This window comes from Hypomesus nipponensis, chromosome 6 (assembly GCF_054491055.1).
Source record: "Hypomesus nipponensis isolate SF chromosome 6, ASM5449105v1, whole genome shotgun sequence".
NCBI classification, from domain to species: Eukaryota; Metazoa; Chordata; class Actinopteri; order Osmeriformes; family Osmeridae; genus Hypomesus; species Hypomesus nipponensis.
Window position 1 is genome coordinate 8925001 of NC_140366.1, and position 19805 is coordinate 8944805.

Genomic DNA, 19805 nt, shown 5'->3' on the forward strand with positions numbered 1-19805 from the left:
GGATAATAGAATATTCAGTAGAATAACATGTGACCTATTCACTTGCAATGCCTGTTCCATGCTCCTTGGCCAAAGGGGAATGATCGATCATTGAAAGGGTATTATTATGTTATAAAAGGTTCCAGTAGTTGGCCGGACTTTATCTTAATCACACTCTGAGCAAAAGCAGAGGTTCATAAATGAGAAATGATTTAGAGTTGGGAAAGAGTGAAAGCAGAGAGGAAATGGAAAGAGGAAAGGGGGAACCAGGGGTGAAAGATGAAAGACAAATACTGAATGATGAATGTTGATTAAAAAACAAGTTGGGTTGCATTTGAGGCAACTAAAATGTGGATATTTTCCCCGGGTGAAATAGATGTGAAAACGTATTCACGGATCTGTTGTTCCTAAACCTCAAATGAAAATCTGGATCAATGTCTCATTTCTCATTTCAGCCTTGGGCTTACAGTATGCTTTTGAGAGATTAAAATATGTATTATATAAAATACTCACAGGAGCCTTAGACAAAAAGAGTTCCAAGATCTTTATCTTTCTAATTCCATCTCTTCCTCTCTCACTTTTTTTTTCTTACTTATCCCTCACTTATTTTTCATTTTTGTAATTTAGGATGGCTGTTTGTTTTTCTTCCTTCTTTCATTAGTAGTAAAAGCATAGCAGGAATTCCTGTTGCAATACAAAAGGGGTTCAGTAACGACATGGTGTGTGTGTGTCTGTGCGTGCGTGTGTGCACGTGTGTATGTGTGTGTGTATTCAGCGTGTATGTGTGTGAGTGGGAATTCTACATTCCTTCAAGGCTAGATCGCCAGTAGACAGAGACTGGATTATTATTGGATCTTTTGATAGTGTGATAAGAAACTGATTGACTGCTGGTCATCAAATGGTGTCACTGCTCAACAGGAGCTGTCTGTTTGTCACTTATTAATGAACAAACACTCATCCCAGGTTGTCACTTTGTTACAAAATCTAAAAGCAACTGATAATAACAGAATTATTAATGAACATTATACAGACATGTTGACAATGTTGTAGCCACCATTGTCAAGTGAGGTTGCTATTTAACACTTCTTCACTGCTAAGATCCTCTGGTAATTACATGATCTAGCTGCTGGAAATAATTCCCCAGATTGCGTGTATGTGTGTTATAGAATGACAACTGTTGCAGACAGCCCAGGTACACTGTGATTCTGTACAACTTTTGACATGTTAAATTATATATAACCGTTTGGAACAACTTCATGGTGTCTATCACAAGTGTATAACGGATGCCCCACGACTCATCCTACACTCAGATACAAATTCATTGCTGAATGGATTAGTCAATATTTTTTATCAAACCATTGATATCAAGCTTTCAACCTTCTATCACAGATATTTTTTCACATTGTAGTAGAAGTGTACTACAGTTTAATGTTATACATTATTTTGATGATGATGATGATGATGATGATGATGATGATGCACCTTCCTGCAAACTTTCGTGGCGAATAAAACCCTTTCTGATTCTGATTCTGATGAATTTATATGCTCAGGGCCAAAAGTAAGCTCCTCCCTTTCACACACGTGACACGAACAGGAAGTTCCTGTGTTGACAAAGTTGCTTCTTGCGTGTAGTATCAAACATTTAAACTGATTCATTGTTGACCTGGGAAATGTATATCCAGTTAGGCTAAGGGTTAGGGTCGTATGCAGCGGGATATACCAGACTTCGAAGCCATACATGACCTGCTCATCGCGCAACAATTTGAAGAAACGATTTGTGCTGTAAGTTTAATGCCATCTGTGAAATGATCTGAGTAAACGAACAGCCGATACTAACTGAAAAGTTTATGTAGCCTACATCTTAGAATACCCAGTAGATTTGAGGTAATCATGCTGCAGTTACACAGTCTAATGTTACTACAGTGTGAATCCACAACCAAGTCGCTTATATATTAGTCTTAACCTGATTGATGACACCGAGTGACATCACTGTTGGATGGAGCAACTATCTTCCTCCAAGTGCTCAACTGTAAACGCATTACTTTGTTTCGTCAGACAGTTGTCCCTATAAGCGCATCCCAGATGCTTATGTTAGTTTAGGATACTAAATGGTATCAAGTTAGATTTGTTTATGCGTTATTTCAGATCATTACCTCCTGTTCGTATTCTCCAGAAGAAGACTTAACTTGTCCAATCTGCAGGGACATTTTCAAAGACCCTGTACTCCTGAGATGTAGTCACAGTTTTTGCGAAGCTTGTGTGCAGGAGTCCTGGAGAAGCAAAGGATTTAAAGAATGTCCCGTCTGCAGGAACATATCTTTAAAGCCCCCTCCGAGTAATCTGATTGTGAAGAACTTGTGCAATGCCTTCCGACAACAGAGCAGAACTCTTGGAGTAGCCTACTGATGTGATTAGACAGTTGTAAACTATGAAGTATCTGCTGATTCTTTTCAAATGTATATTAGCATTCTTTATGCACCGCCCTTCAAAGTCACGTTTACAGTGGGATCCGGAAATGTTTTTAAAATAGACTTCATGGTTGCTAGATACGTTTTTCTCATTCTAACTTTACGACACCCGTGAAACCAATATTCATCACAAACTGTTTGAGTATTGGTAAGTATTGGCTTTCATGAGTAAAACAGGCTTTCTAGAAGAGGTCATTCACGTAATCAGGCTTTTTAGGCAACATTAGGCTAAAAGTTAGCGTGCATGCTATGTAACATAGCTTGTATGTAGCCTTACAGCTTCTCTATATGGTAGATGGTTTGCTACCAGTTTTAGGAAAAATCTCAACTTTGATATCTCACTTTAGAAGTTGTGATTTAGTTGCTAGCTATGGCTAAGATAAGGTTTTATAGTCATCTTCACTACTGTAAGTAGTTAATTCATATTTGTGAAGGATTTGTAATGATGAAAGGTGTGTGTTTTAGTTTGGACTGGTGCAATATCTTATGTCCTAAAACTACTGAGAAAAATAATTGTGCATTCAGCTTTTATCGTATCAATAACCCCTTACATATTTCTTACTTGCAGGCACTGCTAAAAAATGGACGGAAAATGGTGGGGTCTTTCCGAGAAGGATCTGTCATGTCCTCTTTGTGAGGACATATTTAGTGACCCGGTCACACTGAATTGCAGCCACACGTATTGTGAATCCTGTGTTCGAAAAGTCTGGCGTGATTTTGGGTTGAGGGCATGTCCGCATTGCAGGGCTGGTTTTGACCAAAGCAAAGCCCCCATCAACCTCTCCTTGAAGAGCATTTGCCAGGCTTTTCTACAGGAAAGAGCTGGAAGAGCTGAGCAGAACCCAAAGGTCAGATAACAGCAGCAGAGCTATCATCTTCTAATGATACAACTCACAGTCTGGATATCCGATGGTACAAATGAGGTGGACAACTTATGGCTTGATATGTTTTTTTATCCACTGGGCCATTAATGTGACTTCCAAGTCCGCGTCAATTGTTGTTCTTTTCTTGAGGAAATATTCTCTCGCCCTTGATGAGGCACATGTTTCTAACTTGTAATATCCAACCAGGAAAATCTGCGGTTGACACGACAGGCTTTGAGGAAAGCGCTCCGGAAATGCGACGAAGAGCAGCTGTGCTGTGAGAATCGGCAGCGCATGTAAAGGTAAGCTTCATGAATATGTTTTGATAACTTCTTGGATCGGTTACACTGTGTCCATTTAACAGTTCAAGTAGTTTCATTTCTCATGAACAAATAGGAATATGTGTTGAGTACTATGGAGTGGGACCCAGTCCTGGTATATGATAGATCAGGAAGGCTGAGAGAAACAGTAATGGGTAGGAGACAAACATACAGCCAGTGTAGTACTGTACGTGTCGTTGGTAGGGATAATTGTTCGACCTCTTCTCTTGTTGCAGACGCAGGCCCTCAGCACTGAGAAGCAAATCAAAGCTGAGTTTCGAAAGCTCGAGAAGTTCCTGAAGATGCAGAAGGCAGCGAGGATGGCAGCACTGGAGGAGGAGCTGGAGATGAAGACTCGCGCTCTGAAGGACAGGATGAATGACCTGGAGGACAAGAGGTCTGCGTTAACACAGACCATATCCTGTATGGAGGAGCTGCTGAACGCACAAGATTCCAGTTTCAATCAGGTAAAACACGTTCCAGTGTGACAAGAATGGTTCCTCTGGTACTGGTCATATGGAAGCCATGGACGGAGATGAATAAACTGCTTTTTGTTGTTGTTTCTCAGCAGAACATTGAGGTCACATTACAAAGGTAAGTGAGCGTTCTCGCGCGTTTGTCAGTTGAGTTTGTTTCCTGTAGTTGACACCGCCATCTTGTCTGACTTGTGATATGCCCTGTCCCAGAGCCTCGGACCTCAACATCCAGTTGGAACCAGAGATGAACACCCTGCTGAACGTGGCCAAACACATTGGAAACCTAGGCTTCCACGTCTGGGAAGCGATGAAGACACTTGTTAAATACAGTGAGTCGACACTGAAGGTTGATTGAAGATCGGTAATCCCTTGAGTGTCCACCCTGTTGAGATTGTATCAGCACAGGCTCTCGTTAACGGGGAGAAGGTGACGTTTGTGTGTTTCTACTGGGATCACTGACCTGTGTTGGCGTTTTCCTGCTCAGCCCCTGTCACCCTGGACCCCAACACTCCGTCCACCTGGCTCATCCTCTCCAAGGACCTGACCTGCGTGAGAGACAGGAGCACTGTGAAGGTACCACCCAACCCTGAGAGGTTCGAGGGCCCCTGGGTCCGGGGCTCCGGGGGCTTCAGTCAGGGGAGCCACAGCTGGGACGTGGCCGTGCCGATGGAGGACTGGTGGGTGTGGGTGGCCCCCAAGGCCGTCAGCAGGTACGACCCCCCCAGGAGAGGTCTGGGCCGTCCGCTGAAACCCCTTCGGCGAATACTTCTTCCTCCGTCCTGGCCAGGACGCCGTCCAGCTCCCTGTCGAGTGGATCTTCACCCTCCGAGTGACTTTAGACATGGACAGAGGAGAGCTTAGTTTTTTTTCCGACGAAAACGCACACCTCCACACAGTCTCACACGCTTTCCGGGAAAGATTGTACCCCATTTTTAACTGCGTCGATCGGCTGAGCGTGTTGTCAGGGGCCCTTCCTCTGACGCTGGAGTCGGGAACATTTTGTGACCACTACAAGGACTGCCACTGTTTCGAGGAGCGTGACTTGTTCGATGTTTGAGAGGGGAGGGTTATTGCTGGAAAGTCAAACTCCGAACCTTCCCAGCTATGGTCTTGTTTCAAGTGTTCGTGTCACGTCTTTGACCGTGACCAAGTTGTGTTCCTGAAAGGGTGTCTTGTGTTTGATACTCGAGTGAAACAAGTTCAAAGGAACCGTCACCGCTGTGTTTACGATTTGTGAACTATTTTTGTTCTTCGATACCTTTTTCTGTTGTTGCGCTGTAAGGGGGACGTTTTGGACTCGTACAGAGGAATGGACGCATTCCGTTTGAACAAAGTCAAGTTTCTCTGCTTGATATCTGAATGTTCAAGAAACATATTGTTTATGTTGAATCCTATGTCAATCTTGAATTTGACCTTATTTCATGCATAGATTGTTCACCTACATCTTCGATGCTTTTGAGGGCTCAAGTGCCCTTTTCTTTTCTTTTGGACCATTAAAGTGCATCAACACATGCTTCTGGTATGTAGCTTCTTCCCCTCTAGTGTCTGGCCGGAGACACTGGCGTTTGTCCCCGGCATCAAAAACAATTTGGTTAGTCCGTTACCTTTAACCTCGAGCGCTAAACAATCAATGACATGAAACTCGGACGTAGCTAAAAAATCGTCTGCTTGATCAGGGCACCGGCCTTAAGTATGCATATTCACTAATCAGCCGTTTATCTCTACTATGGATATGGACCACCATCACAGTATGCAAACTGACCCCTAGAGGCTACAGTATTACTTCGGAGCATGGAAAGCCTACTGTAAGGGACTCAGAGGCCTTAAGTTAAAACCTACTGGGAGAGTGCATGTCTAAAACCTGTATTAGCCGTATGAACCCAACTAGATCAAGGTTTTCACCGCTGAAGTGTGATAGATACGTACAAGGACAACAGTAACTTAAATGCACAATGATTGTTTATATCTAAAGAGTAAGATGATAAATACAATATAATGAAACAGAATCAAATACAAAACATTCCTTCAGAGCTATCGTTAACAAAGGTATTCACGATGAAACCAGGCGCCTAACGCACCGTAGCTCGTATAGTAAACAAAACTCATATATGTAAATTCATGTTGGACTACTGCATGGACAAACTCTGTAAATATACATGTTACAACATTACAAATATAACTAGAATGTAATACATAAAAGAAGAAACAATATCACATCAAACATGACATTAGAAGTTGTTTAGAACTTTACATTAACACAATTTTTTATGATAATTTCAGTCTTCCCCTGTTCACCTTCCTCTTCAGCTGTTGAGAGCACCTCTCCAGAGGTGTGTCAGTACAGTGTGATTGTCATTTTAACATTACAGTCCTTTTTGTGCAAAGTGTCTGAGTGACCAGTAACAAAGGGGCTGTATCATTCAGGTCACCAATACAGCCCTACACTAGTATTGACATTTAGTCATTTAGCAGATGCTCTTAACCAGAGCGACTTACAGTAAGTACAGGGACATTCCCAGTAGGGTGAAGTGCCTTGCCCAAGGACACGTCATTTTGCACGGCCGAGAATCAACAATCTGGCAACCTTCAGATTATTAGCCCGATTGCCTAACCGCTCAGCCACCTGACTCCCTGCATCCCAGTATAAAGGACAAGGCATTGGCTTCACTTATTTCAAAATGGAATAGATTACTGATGGCATACACTATTACATTATGATGACTCCTTAAAAATATCAGTCTTTTTAGACTTCATTAATATAACACAGATTTAAGACCCTAGCCATGTGCAGTCAGTCCACACACACACACACACACACACACATCTGTGTTGGCTATCAGCAGAGGGAGTTTATATACGCCCCCCAGGCCCAAATCGCTGTGACCCAAGCAAGGAGGTGAGGTTGTATTCTTACACCACAGCATGTTGGAGCTATGTAAACTCTCCTTAGAATCACACACCATAGGTACATTCACACCACTCTTCCCTCTACTCCAAATGTGCATCCAAAGTCTCATCTCCTGTCTTTGGCTGAATTCATTGCCATTTTACACACAAACACACACACACCCACATCGTTAAACAAGAAAGGGTCACAGCAGTGAAAGTCACAAATGATTCAACCTTTGACCCCTGACAATTGATATGGAAGCCTGAATGAGTTAACATGTCTGACCTACTGCCTATGGACTTCCCAGCAGCACACACACAGCTATACATACAGGCACCTGTGGAAATTCTACATGTATTTTTTATAATGCATTATATATACATATGCTTATTAAAATATGCTGGTATCCCATTTGAAAATATTTGGTTGGCATTAGTGTAACAAAAAAGCTGAAAACCAAACTAAATCTACTCAACTTGACCCTGACAGTATCACTGGATTCCTACCCCCACACACACACACAAACACTCAATCGACTTCTCTCTCTCCTTTGTCTCCGTTTGCACACCAGTATAAAGGACACGCCCAAGCACGCCAGATGGGCGTGACTGGAGGGCGGACGCCTGACCCGTCAGCCCCACGACCACGCCACCATCACACCCCTCATTACCCAACAGTAGAACAGGCACCGCCTCAACACAAGACCCTGGCATCAAATAGGCCTTTCCTGCCCATAGACTTCCCTTGGAGGAAGGTGGACGTACAGCCTGGGTTCTATTACTTATAATATGGGAATGTCTCATATAGTGGCTCTGGTTCCCTCCCCTGCCTGCTTTAAGGATTAGAGCAAGAGAGACTGGTGTGGGGGCGGTTCCTCCTGAGACACTCCTGCACTAAACTATTATGTCCATAACCATAAAACATTCAATCTACATGAAGCCAAACGTTTGGATCTGGCTACAGTAGTCTCCCTAAGGCCCCGCTGTAAAACAGAACCTGAGCTTCTATTATAGAGTGAGCCTGGGAGACAAGACTGAACGCGGGGAGAAAATCGGAGGAGCGTATAGCTGATGGTAAACTAATTTTGTTGGCCCACCACAAGAGAGACGCCTACACACTCCTGCACACATACACACACTTTCTGTCTCTTTCCTCGCACACACACACACACACACACACACGGTTTCTTCAAACTAGTGTCTTGCTCTCTCTAACACACACGCGCGCACACACACGTATGTTAAGGCATATGCTCCATCATTTGCCCAAAAGGACAAAAGATTTGAGAAAGAATTCAGTGTGACCCTACGTCTGGCACTTCTGAGTGCCTGTTTAAGTCATAGGCATCCCACTCTCCAGACACACACAGCTTCTTTCAAGGCACACAATCATGTCCTCCTAAATAGAGCCAGGATCTCACCAATTTCCTATGTACCACACACACCATTAAAGGTAGATGTGAAGTACACCCTCAAATGGAAAGAGTTGATTCAAAGTGATTTTGTTGTTAAAGGGAATGCTAGGTTGTTAAATCACATTTAAGTAACCCTTTTCATCTAATTGCTCCCTATCATTCATGCATGGTCCATGAACATACTGATGGAAAATTAAATTCTCTCTCCTGTTCACAGTAACAGTGTTGGCCATTATGTGTGGTGGCGTTAGTCATAATAATAAAGTGCCAGATAAGTGTAACCAGACCCGGAGTCACTCGGCAGGACATTAATGGAATTTACGAGGTGGTAAATATTTCCTTTGTTCCTCTCTGCAGTAGCCTGTTGCAGTAATTATGGAGTGGAACGGTCCTAAGCGAGTTCATTGCCCCCCACACCCCCGCCTGCACACAAACACACACATCATCTGACCTGTGATTTCTTTTCTCACCCTTCTCCTATCACAATCTAGTTGTATATTGGGGGAGAGGGGCGGAGGGGGGGGGGGGACGTTGTACGCTGTAAACTATACAGCTGAGGCTGAGGACTTGGCAACACTACTCAATTCGCATCGTCTGGTGAAGTTCAAGTTTATTTAACTTCTTAAAACGGAATATTTGAAACTCAAGCATGCCGTATGGCTATCTTTTTCAAAGAATTAACTACCTTCAGGACCAAGGGTTGTTTCTGTGCTTATGGGCACAGAAATAAACCCGGTGTGCCATTTCCATTTGGGAAACCAATTTAGGGGCTAGGGAGAAGGGGAAAGGAGAGCGTGGGCTAGCTGTAGTAATAATCATAAATCACCTCTGAAACGCTGCAATGTCACATGCCAGAGCGCGCCACTAATGACCGGGCCCATCTTTCACCGGGTATTTTTACCCGCGCGCTCTGACACTCGACTTATGGAAGCGTCCTCTCGTTTTACGTCGTCAGCACCCGGCCCAAGCAGAAGTTCCTTACATATCTATAAATACCGTGCAGCTAAACGGTATTTCCCCCCCTCCCCCCCGCATCCCTCCTACCACCCTACCTCCTCCACTTGAATCATGAGGTCTGTGACTTGGCAAGAGAGTCGGAGTCTGAACATCTTCCCCGCGCGCAAGCAACAGCTGGCAAAGAAAATAGATACACCTGCCGCTGTCTTCCAAAAGCGACAATTTGATGATTACTTCAAATCAGTTAAGTTACTTGAATAAATAAATGGCTTAATATTTTAAAAAAATCAGTCAAACATTGTAATCCCTTCACTCATTACACTTGCCCTTTTGGCATCCCCACTCTCCCTCTATCTCTGCCATTCTCTCTCTCAGGGCACGGTAGCTATTCCACTGATGCCAGTGCCTGGCAACAATGACCAAGGTACCCATAAGGCATTTTTCAAACCTCAAAAGAACATTGCGACTAAACACACCTTTGCTGTCTGTAGAATGTAGATAAACTATTGCAGACCAGTCCCAAGATGTGATGAGAGGGTTCCTTTTACAATAAATGATACAACATGATGGTGCTGTGGTCACCAGGATATGGGAGATGCTGATAAAAGAAGGGTGTGTATGTGTGTGTGTGTGTGTGTGTGTGTGTGTTGATGGTGGTAGCGAGGTAGGAGCGAGGGATGCTGTAATGTCTTAGATGGGCCATAAACTGGAGCTCTGTCTTTTACTTGAGATGGGAATGTTTCTTTGTTTGCATCTCCTGACAAGTTCAGCTGCATGCAAAATGATCTGACCGTGTGCCATGGTTATGGGCCATACCACAGCACAGATGCATTTGAGTTGTGAGTGTGTGCTTGTATGTATGTTTTATAGGAAATAAACTGGAAATGGGGTTTCTGCGAACATTCCAGAGAGGAAAAATAAAATGCCTAAGATGGCTTTGAGGACAACATATATGAACACTGTGTGTGGACATGTGTGTTTGTGTGTGTATGTTTGTGAAAAAAGGAAGAAAGAGAGAGTGTCAATGTACTAGGTGTGGATGGACTAATGTCTCAAGCATTGTGGCTGGAATATCCTCAGTGACATAAACTCACATCAATTACATGACGTGATCATCAGTGGACACCCACAGCAATACAACATGTTATCATTGCATGCTTTAAAGCCTCAATAAACAGTCAAAACTGAAAGCCTGAATGGTGAAAAGGCGTTTATGATCCTGGCCTGAACATATGCCTATTGTTTTAGAGTAAAAAGACAACATAATATAGGAAATATGTTTAAATGTGGGCCGACCCGTGCACTATAGGCTACATTTAATGTTCAGTAGAGAACACATTGTGACTTCACTGTACATCATGATATGCTTTTATTTCCATGAACGTTAATGTAATATTTATTTTGAATCAGATTGATAGGCCTATAGCCTAGTTGTAAAAAAAAGTTACCTAAATAACGAAGAATGAGACAACCGATTTTTTGACAAGAAGTATTTCATAAATTATATATACTTTATATATTAATATATTTATTTATACTTTAATCGGAAACCAATCTTTGTCATTTGATGGAAATTTACCGTGTGAAACGTTGTAAAATGATACGCAATGTAGCTGGGTTATGGTTTTGGGAAGAGCAAGTTGTTCCTTGCTGGAGTGGGATAAATAAAACTTTGCTCATCATTTGGGCCAAACTATTAATATGTGGGCCTATGTAATTTCGGTATCCCCTCCCCCCGTACACCATTACTGCTTTGGACTCTTTCCAAACGCTGTAAGCATGGCAGCTGAACGCATGCGCACTGCGTAACGATCAACATCTCTCCGCTTCAGACTGTCTTCAATAATGTAGAAGGGGTCTTGCGCAGGAGCGCCGAAACTTTGACAACGAATCAAATAATCGTCTTACTTTTAGGGATCTACTGTCTTGTTGACCCTAACAGCATTCCGAAGTTCCGCCAGACTTTGTCACTTTGTTGACTAAACTGTAAAACCGTTGCGTCTGTGCTGTTGTTCTGGGGGCTTTTGGGAGCTGTGTCCGTCAGAGCAACATTAGGTTTGGTTATTGGCACTCCTAAGAGCGAGTGACAGCACGCGAGCTGTAACGCGAACTGTGCCCCGCTTTTGTGAACCCACTCCAATCTATCATGACCTCTTCCAAGGAGTGAAAACGAAATTGGAAAGAAGTTATTTGGAGGTGTGAAGATATTCTTTTCCTGGGTATGTTATCTTTGTTTTGCAGGGGGAAATATTTGAATTGTGGGAGATGTTCCATCCTGTCTGGAATGCTTGACTGAATGTTAAATTACTTTTATTTATTAAATTAAGGAGCATGCAAATTAATGTGTATAAGGTTATGTTGGTATAATAAACCAATGGACCAGTAAGGCCGGACTGTTTGGCTCACTAATAGGCCATGAGTGTGATATAAAAATGAGTCAGGCATTCATCAAATATGAATCCAGCAATTCCGTGGTCAGTCAAAATTGGGACAGGTGTTCAATAGTATTTGCCTGTCATTCTCAGCTGCCTGCTTCAACAAATGAATATTACAGAAACATGATACGCCAATGTTACTATTCGAAGTGTAAAGTCCATACTTAAGTCCATATGTACAATAGGTTTTGTAAGGTTGGTGGACATTTCCTTTAGATTGTTTCTTCTACTCATGCACCTTTGGCCTTGTTACCCTCGAGCTGCTTTGCGGTGTCTCCGTTAAGCATACCCCCTTCCTATCTCGTGCACATGCGGGGCCTCTCACTTTGTATGACCCCCGTATACCCACGTGGAGTTTGTGTTTATATTTGATATGTAGGAAATGGGAATCTTATACCCGCACCACGCCACGACTCGGCACTTCGGGCCTGAATGGCCCTGGCTATTGGCTTGTCCCTAACAACATGACAACTCACGCCGACTTAAAATCTGATACCCACCGAAATCCATACAGGTTCGATTTCACATTACGGACGCATAAGCCTTCTTAACCAGCACGTATTTACAACACATGCCCATTGTTTTAATGAGATTTGGTAAATGTTTGCTATTATCATCCCCAAATATTTATCCGTAGGCATATGCTGGTAATAGGCTACTGGTTTTGTTGCTGCACCATTTTGATTATTTAAATAATGTTTGTTTTATTTATAGTTACTTAACATTAGTAATAATTAGACTTACAACAGTGACAAGTATTTGCAATTAAATCCGCAAATAACCAACTTACTTGTGGGCAAATTAAGAATGACTAAAACAAATACTCTCAAAGCCAATTCAACCTGTACATTTTCCAGAACTGGAAACAAATAAAATAAATAATATATTAATATTAAAATAACTAACGTTGGTCTCTTGCTCTTTCCATTAGGTCTGTGATTACTGTATTATATTTAATTTATAATAAAGTGACTTGTTTCCACACAGCCCACAGGTGAGTCCAGACTTCCTGAGCCGTATTTAACATAGCCTAACTGTTTTCTAAAATACAGTGAGCAAAAGCGTTTATTGATGGAGCTCTACCAACTATTTAGAAGGTATGAAACATTTGAACACATTGTGAAAATAGACTACAGTCCTTTAATTATACAGCCTATTATTTCAAATTGGCCTGTATATCTCCAAATCAATTCAAACAATGCCTTTATAAATGTGGTTTAATTTGACAATTACGCACGGTTTGGGGCTTATGAGTTCCACAAATCAATGTAATTTATTCGTCTTACCGTCGCTGAAATATTGTGATAGCGCCACTAACCGACTGAAATGTCTTTATGACAATGGCAGTAAACCGTGGTGACACGGTGGCACTGTGGAATGGTATTTTGGGAAGTGCCTTGCGCGCTAATTTGCGCTCCGTCTATGTTCGTGCCATAGGCCTACTAACTTTTCAATGACGGTCTTTATTAATAAAATAAAAATGAACAATGCAAATAGTAAAAGTAGGCAACCAAGCCAACAGTTTTGACAGGAGATATTGAAACAATAACTTTTTTATGCAACGGAGCTCTTGAGCCGACGTGACGCACGGAACCGTGTCCGTGGCATGAGAGAAATTCATGTTGATCGCATCATGCGGTTTGTACAACAATCTCTCCGGTTCGGGTTTTATGGCGTGAAATTACCACACTGTAGATATGTAGGCTAGTCAGCTTCATACTATATCCCCTTCCCCATGTGTTATCCCGCTATGTCGCTGTCAATATGAACAGCGGGAAATATAATTCTCTCTTCTGGGATTTTGACGGAAATGGCAGGCGTATTGATTCGTTGCGCAGTGTCAGGTAACGAACTCACGGTGGAGAGACCAAGGCTGGAGGGGAACTGACGTGAGGAGGAGTTGACGATAACAAGAACGCAAGTCGCCTCTGCATACTGTCCTCCACAGAGGGTAGAGAAAGAGAGAGGGGCAGGGTAGAGATAACGCCAGGGCACAAATCAATTCGCTGAGAGACGCATTATTGTCTTCGGTTTCAGGCGAGGGGGAGCTGGACGCTATGAAAAATTAAAAGGATGCCAGTTCAAAAGACAGAGCTGGAACTGCCCTGAACGCGTACTCACGCGCACACATTTGCGCACGCACAGTTTCCTCTCTTCATATGCAAATCCGACAGCGAAGTTCGAAGAGAGGAGTTAGTCACTACGTGACATTGGAGTGCAAAGTCTCATAAGGACTAATATCATGGAGAAGAGGACTGATGTGTATAATATATTTGTGTTTGGAGTTTGGTTGCTTCTGCAGACGCTTTGTTCATATGTTATCCCAGGTCCCATCTGGCTATCTCACCTTAGCACAACACTGGGAAGCAGATCCCACCTTCTAAGCCTGTGTTAGACAATTGGAGTTAAGAAGGGAGCATGACACCTCATCCTCTAATGACTCCTACCCTTAGGTAGTGTGTGTGTGTGTGTGTGTGTGCACATGTGTGTGATTGTGCATCAGGCTAGGGTGTCCATTATCCAATTCAGCCTGAGGTGTTTTTCTTTACTGAAACTGTTTGACTGGAGAGGACAGTCATGTCACACCATCCTACATAGATGAGTCTGGCTGGTTCACCTCTCCTACATCCCTCTTTGCTTTGAGCTGGCTGGGGTTGTACTCAGAATGTTTTTGTTTTAGACACACTATTGCATACATGCGCTCATACACACTTACACACACACTTGCCCAAGCACACACACACGTATGCCCACACACATGCACGCACACACACACTCTCACACACACTCTCTCACACATGCATGCACACACACACACACACACTCCTTAAAAAAGTGAGCAAATTGGAGTACAGAAAAGAGGCCCATCTAGTTTTAAATTTTAGTTTTACTAAGTTTAATCTTAGTCGGAATCCCATCATTAATGATAATGATCCAGCCCTACAGGGTTCCTCTGCCTGTGGGAGATGGTCTTTTCCCCAGGTCACGTGGAGCTGATCTTGTGTTTCAATTGTCCCTCTATCACAACAGTCCACCCGCCCTCCCTCTCCTTTCTCACCTTCTCTCTCCTTCTCTTCACGTGTAGCCTCTGTCTATCTTTTCCAGGGCCAGTCTCCATTCTATTAAAGCCATGCTTCCCAAGCCAAACAGCAAGGCTGCCAACCAACCAAGCAGCCAGCTAGCCCGTCAATCTGCCAAAATAGCCCGTCTGCCAGTCAGCAACAGTGTCCTATCACTTACCCGTCTCTGTTTTCATTGTTGATATTTGTTTCTGCAATTATCTCTCTACTTCACCCCCCATTGACGATGATTTGCTGAAGTTGAAACAGCTTTCTTCCCCTTTCCTTGTATCTAACACTCAGCAGACAGACCCTAGCCAGACAGACTCCACCTCATACACACACACACACAGGCCACACAGGGATGGTGTTACCAGGACATGAGGAACCAGAGGCAATAACGGAAGAATAGAACAGGGGAACAACACACGGAAGGGGGTACTGTCTTTAATGTTAAATGTTAAGTACACTTTTGTTGTCAAATTCACATTGTTTCTCTCTCTCTCTCTCTCTCTCTCTCTCTCTCTCTCTCTCTCTCTCTCTCTCTCTCTCTCTGTCTCTCTCTCTCTCTCTCTCTCTCTCTCTCTCTCTCTCTCTCTACTGAAGGTGTCTTGTGAATCCTCAAGGATCCATGGATGCTTCCCAGGATCTTAGTGACCAGGCAGTAAGTAGAATGCGATATGCAGTCTGTATGTGTGTGTGTGCCCGCATGTGCGCATAGGGTGTGCAAGGGCCACCCACGTTTCGGGCATCGGTCTGTATGTGTGTGTGTGTTGCTGTGTGTGAGAGCGTAACACACAGCAGATGTGGTGCAGAGAGAGAGAGAGAGAGAGAGAGAGAGAGAGGGAGAGAGTGCACAGTAGCCATATGGCAACAGTCAGCATGAATAAGGCCCTCATTAAGGTCAGACATCCACACAGTCATGGAGTTAGGGACGGGCCCATACAGTAGTTAGTGGTGCGGCTGGTATCAGATGAGCATATTCCTTCTTGTGAATTTGCGGTGATATCAAGGCACTTAGATGAGACACATACGCACATACTTGACGGTTCTTCTGGAGGAAATCATTTGCAGTGGGCTCCCAGACTCCGACTGAGACACACCCACATGCGCACAGCTACACGGACGTACACATGAACACACACACGCACACAGGGGGTTTAGAGGCGTGCACCAGAAGCGAGGACTGTCACGTCAGTGGAGCGACCCAGATCTGCTTGTTTAAAGATCAGGCTGTATTGTTGGGAAAATGATTTTGGCGGCGAGCAAGGGCGACTCGCATTTCAAAGACGTTAGCTACGACAACAGGTGTAATTTCATCTCTTCAGCCCCAGTTCGAATGCTACAAAACCTCTCTCTCTCTCTCTCTCTCTCTCTCTCTCTCTCTCTCTCTCTCTCTCTCTCTCTCTCTCTCTCTCTCTCTCTCTCTCTCTCTCTCTCTCTCTCTCTCTCTCTCTTTCTCGATCTCTCGCTCTCTGCCCCCAGCCCAGAGAGTAACAATGGTTTAAAGTAGGACAGACTAGATAAAATATGTTGTTGTTTTTCTGTTGTTTTTTTGTGTCACGGTCAGACTGGTCATGGGTATGGGTTACTGCTCTGATCACTGTAGTTCACTGCACTCTTTCTGTCTCTCTCTTTCTCTCCTCTCTCTTATTCACAGATACACACACACACACACAAACAGGACCCGCAGTCACTATCATCAACCTGGCTAGGCCTACTACCACCCAAATATCAAATATTTATTCCATAATTCCATCACCCCGGCTTTTTTATGAGATTTGATATATTTTACTATGAGAGTAGAAGGAAGGCCTCAAAAACATTGATTGACTTTGGTACCAAGAAGGATCGTGTCTGGTCACAGACCTATCAAGGCCTCCTTCCTGAAGACCTGTAACGTTAAGAGAAATATTACAGAGTTTGTAAGACAAAAAGTACATGGTATCATTCATAAATAACTGTCCACATGGGATCAATTCAAGTATTCCCTCAATCAACTGGCATAGAAATGGGCGTCTTCTTCGAAACTCATGCCACCCTGCCTCAGGCGGTTTGGCTGACATCTGATCCCCCCTTCCCCTCCCCTCTCCCCTCTCCCCCCCCCCTCCCCCTCCCCCCTCCTCCTCCTGCCCGGCCCTTTCTCACCACCACCAGCTCCATCATCTGTGTTCTGATCAGGCATCCTCTCTGGACGCCTGTCTGGCTGTGTCCAGCCTGCCGTCTGGGGTCCTCAGGGAGCCATACAAGGAGCCCCAGGCATGGCAGGGAGGCAACAGACGCTGCAGGCTGCTTTGTTAACTTCCCCACACTCCACCTGTTGTGATGCCATGCTTGGTTGCCATGCTTGGTCTTCTTTGGTAATTGTGGTCCCTGTCGTTTTAAGTCTTTCGATGGTTGACATGGCAACCAAGGAAAGAGCTGAGTTTGAGGTTGAGTCTCGAAACTGGCAGCATATTTCATTTGACCTTTGAAAGGGTTGAGATGAAGTTTGTTTGACTGTACCAGCTTATGTCTTGGTAAACAGGCGGACAGCTACCCACCCACTGACGGACACACACACACAGACATAGTCACACACACACACACTCAGACCCCTCCCAGCTCCCTTCCATCCTGTCTGAGTCTGACAGACAGAGACGTGATTGAAGTCTCCAGGCTGTCGGCTGCTCCAGAGAGAGAGAGAGAGGGGGGAGAGAGTGGGGGAGAGGTGAAGGGGGGGGGGTGTTGGATGACCCTAGAGAGACCGGCAGGAGTTTTAATGTATGGCCACCAGAAGTGAAAGGGAGAGAGAGTGAGTGAGGAGGAAAGGAGGGAAAAGGGGAAAAAAAGGTTCTTTTTAGACCCTGTGCTTTTCCTCTGGTGCTGAGGGAGAGAGCCTGAGTGTGGCAACTGTCCCAGTGTGTGTGTGTGTGTGTGTGTGTGTGTGTGTGTGTGTGAGAGAGAGAGAGAGAGAGAGAGAGAGAGAGAGAGAGAGAGAGAGAGAGAGAGAGAGAGAGAGAGAAAAAAAAGGAGGTAGGGATTCAGGCTGCACCCCTCTCCCACCTTTACACCCCCATATGTGCATTTATACACACACACACCAGCACATACACACACCAGCACACACACACACACACATCAGCACACGCACACACCACAGCTAAAAACAAGCAGCCCAAGCTTTGATTGCCAAGGTTATGTCGGCGTCACAGATAGACTCCAAATCTGCCCCACAACACAGGCTGTGATGTGTGAGGGTAATACTGCAGTTTCCCTCGGCCTCCCCTGAGGACGCTGTGCAGACTGGTTTCTGCTGGGGCTCTCCGCTCCATTTTGGTGCTACGTGCTGGTGCTTCTGGGAAAGGGAGGGCTTCCAGGTGTGGCCCAAAGTTCAAAACCCCCTTTAAGAGGCTGAAAGGAGGTTAATCCAAGTGAGTCCTCGTCATTAAGTGGACACCATTTCGATTTGGGGGGGTCGGGTTTGGGGGGTCGGGTTTGCTTTCGGGGGAGGGGGAGGAGGGAACATGCAGACGACGTGCCGTGTTGGGATGATGTCACAGGCAGCTCGGTTGAGGCGGAGGCAGTACAGACGGGAAGGATGGTGTTGGGTTAGAAGGTCCCAGAAAGTCCTAAGCTGGAGACGGGACTGGAACAAAACACACTGGAGAATCAATCTAGGATCCGTGAGTGAAGAGCGTGGGCTCCAGGAGAAAAAAACACCCACACAGGAAACGGCAAGGTCCGAGAGTGTGCTTAGGCTGGAACTATCGTGTGTGTGAGTGTGTGTGTGTGTGTATCTTGAGGCGTTCACTTCTCTGTTTTAGCAATACACACACCCCTCTACAACATCAGGCTGAAAGTGCGTCTACACGGAACAGAAACACAGTATAAAACTGGGACTCAAGTGAAGCGGTTCAAATCAGGCACTCAGGATTCAAACGCAAAAAAATAGACGCAAAGTTTCGTCGCGTTTCCTGGCGAGCACCTTGGCTCGGGTGGGGCCAGGGCCCCCGACCGAGGCCCCCTCGACGCAGTCCCATCCCAGGCCACTCGTCTGGCGAAACGCTCATCTGTGATGGGTTAGGAGCGAGTGTGTTTCCTCATTTCGCTGGGAAGGAAATGAAATTGAAACAGGTTTGCTTTGGTTGGGGGGGCGGGGGGGGGGGGGGGGGGGGCGCGACCTGCCGCGAGAGCTTCCTACAGTGTGGCTCCGTGATATTCGGTTTCCCCGAGAGCAGCCCAGCCCCAGAGGTGGACCAGGGTTCACCCGGGCCAGATGCTGGTGGACCAGGTTCCTCTGGAGCCTGCCGGAGAACGGAACTCAACGTCACGTGTGTGTGTGTGTGTGTGGGGGGGGGGGGAAGCCAACTGAGAATTGATCTTTTCTGTCAGTGACTAAGGCTCCCTGCTACCTTCGCTGAATGGGGTGTGACTTCAGAGTTTCATGAACATAACACTTCTCCTCACTCCGTTTTGGAAAAGTTTTGCAAATGGGACTTGAATGAAATGGTCCCCGTTATGTCCCCCGAATGTCCCTTTTTCTGCTTGTATTTTCCCCTCAAGCCCATTCTCTATCCCTCTTTCTGCCTCTCGGCCCTCATTCTGCCTCTCTGTCTCTGTTTCTTCCCCTCTCACTCTATCCTCTCTCTCTCTCTCTCTCTGGATAGAGAGTGATGATTCAGGGCCTATTGTGAAGCCAGCAACCCGATATGGACCAAAGCAGAGTTGGGAAGGCCAGAGAGAGGAGGGAGGGGGGGGGAGGGAGGTGGGGGAGGAAGGGAGGGAGGTGGGGGAGGGAGGGAGGGAGGTGGGGGAGGGAGGGAGGGATAGAGCGAGGTGGAGGAGAGTGGCTGTGGGTGTTCTCAAGGCCAGGTTGGTGTTGTCTGAAGCTCCAGGCACGGTGCCACTCTGAACTGCACTACCTGTTCACATCTCTTTCACCTCTCTCTCTCTCTCTCTCTC

General features: G+C 45.0%; 2 protein-coding genes across 15 annotated transcripts in view; both read left to right on the plus strand.

Moving 5' to 3' along the window:
- The first annotated feature begins 1572 nt into the window (after positions 1-1572).
- On the plus strand, positions 1573-5612 carry LOC146286911 (E3 ubiquitin-protein ligase TRIM35-like). 5 transcript variants are annotated; one of them, XM_084699239.1, is made up of 7 exons: positions 1573-1761; positions 3016-3295; positions 3518-3612; positions 3867-4097; positions 4199-4224; positions 4317-4435; positions 4591-5612. In XM_084699239.1, the coding sequence occupies exons 4-7, from the start codon at positions 3933-3935 to the stop codon at positions 4965-4967; spliced, it is 687 nt and encodes a 228-aa protein (XP_084555365.1). In that variant the 5' UTR covers positions 1573-1761; positions 3016-3295; positions 3518-3612; positions 3867-3932; the 3' UTR covers positions 4968-5612. The 5 variants fall into 5 exon arrangements, with proteins under 5 accessions (XP_084555365.1, XP_084555369.1, XP_084555366.1 ...); XM_084699243.1 differs by having other exon boundaries at positions 4202-4224; XM_084699241.1 differs by lacking the exon at positions 1573-1761 and adding an exon at positions 1772-2595.
- Positions 5613-11175: 5563 nt separating this feature from the next.
- eya4 (EYA transcriptional coactivator and phosphatase 4) overlaps positions 11176-19805 on the plus strand; it is a 35781-nt gene continuing 27151 nt past the window's right edge. For 9 of the 10 annotated variants that reach the window (XM_084700714.1, XM_084700713.1, XM_084700712.1 and 6 more), the window contains exons 1-2: positions 11176-11586; positions 15468-15525. In XM_084700714.1, coding sequence (XP_084556840.1) covers positions 15493-15525 — 33 coding nt within the window. In that variant the 5' untranslated portion in view covers positions 11176-11586; positions 15468-15492. Of the gene's footprint in view, positions 11587-15467; positions 15526-18437; positions 18583-19805 lie in introns of those variants that run through there. The other variant, XM_084700722.1, reaches the window with a different exon arrangement.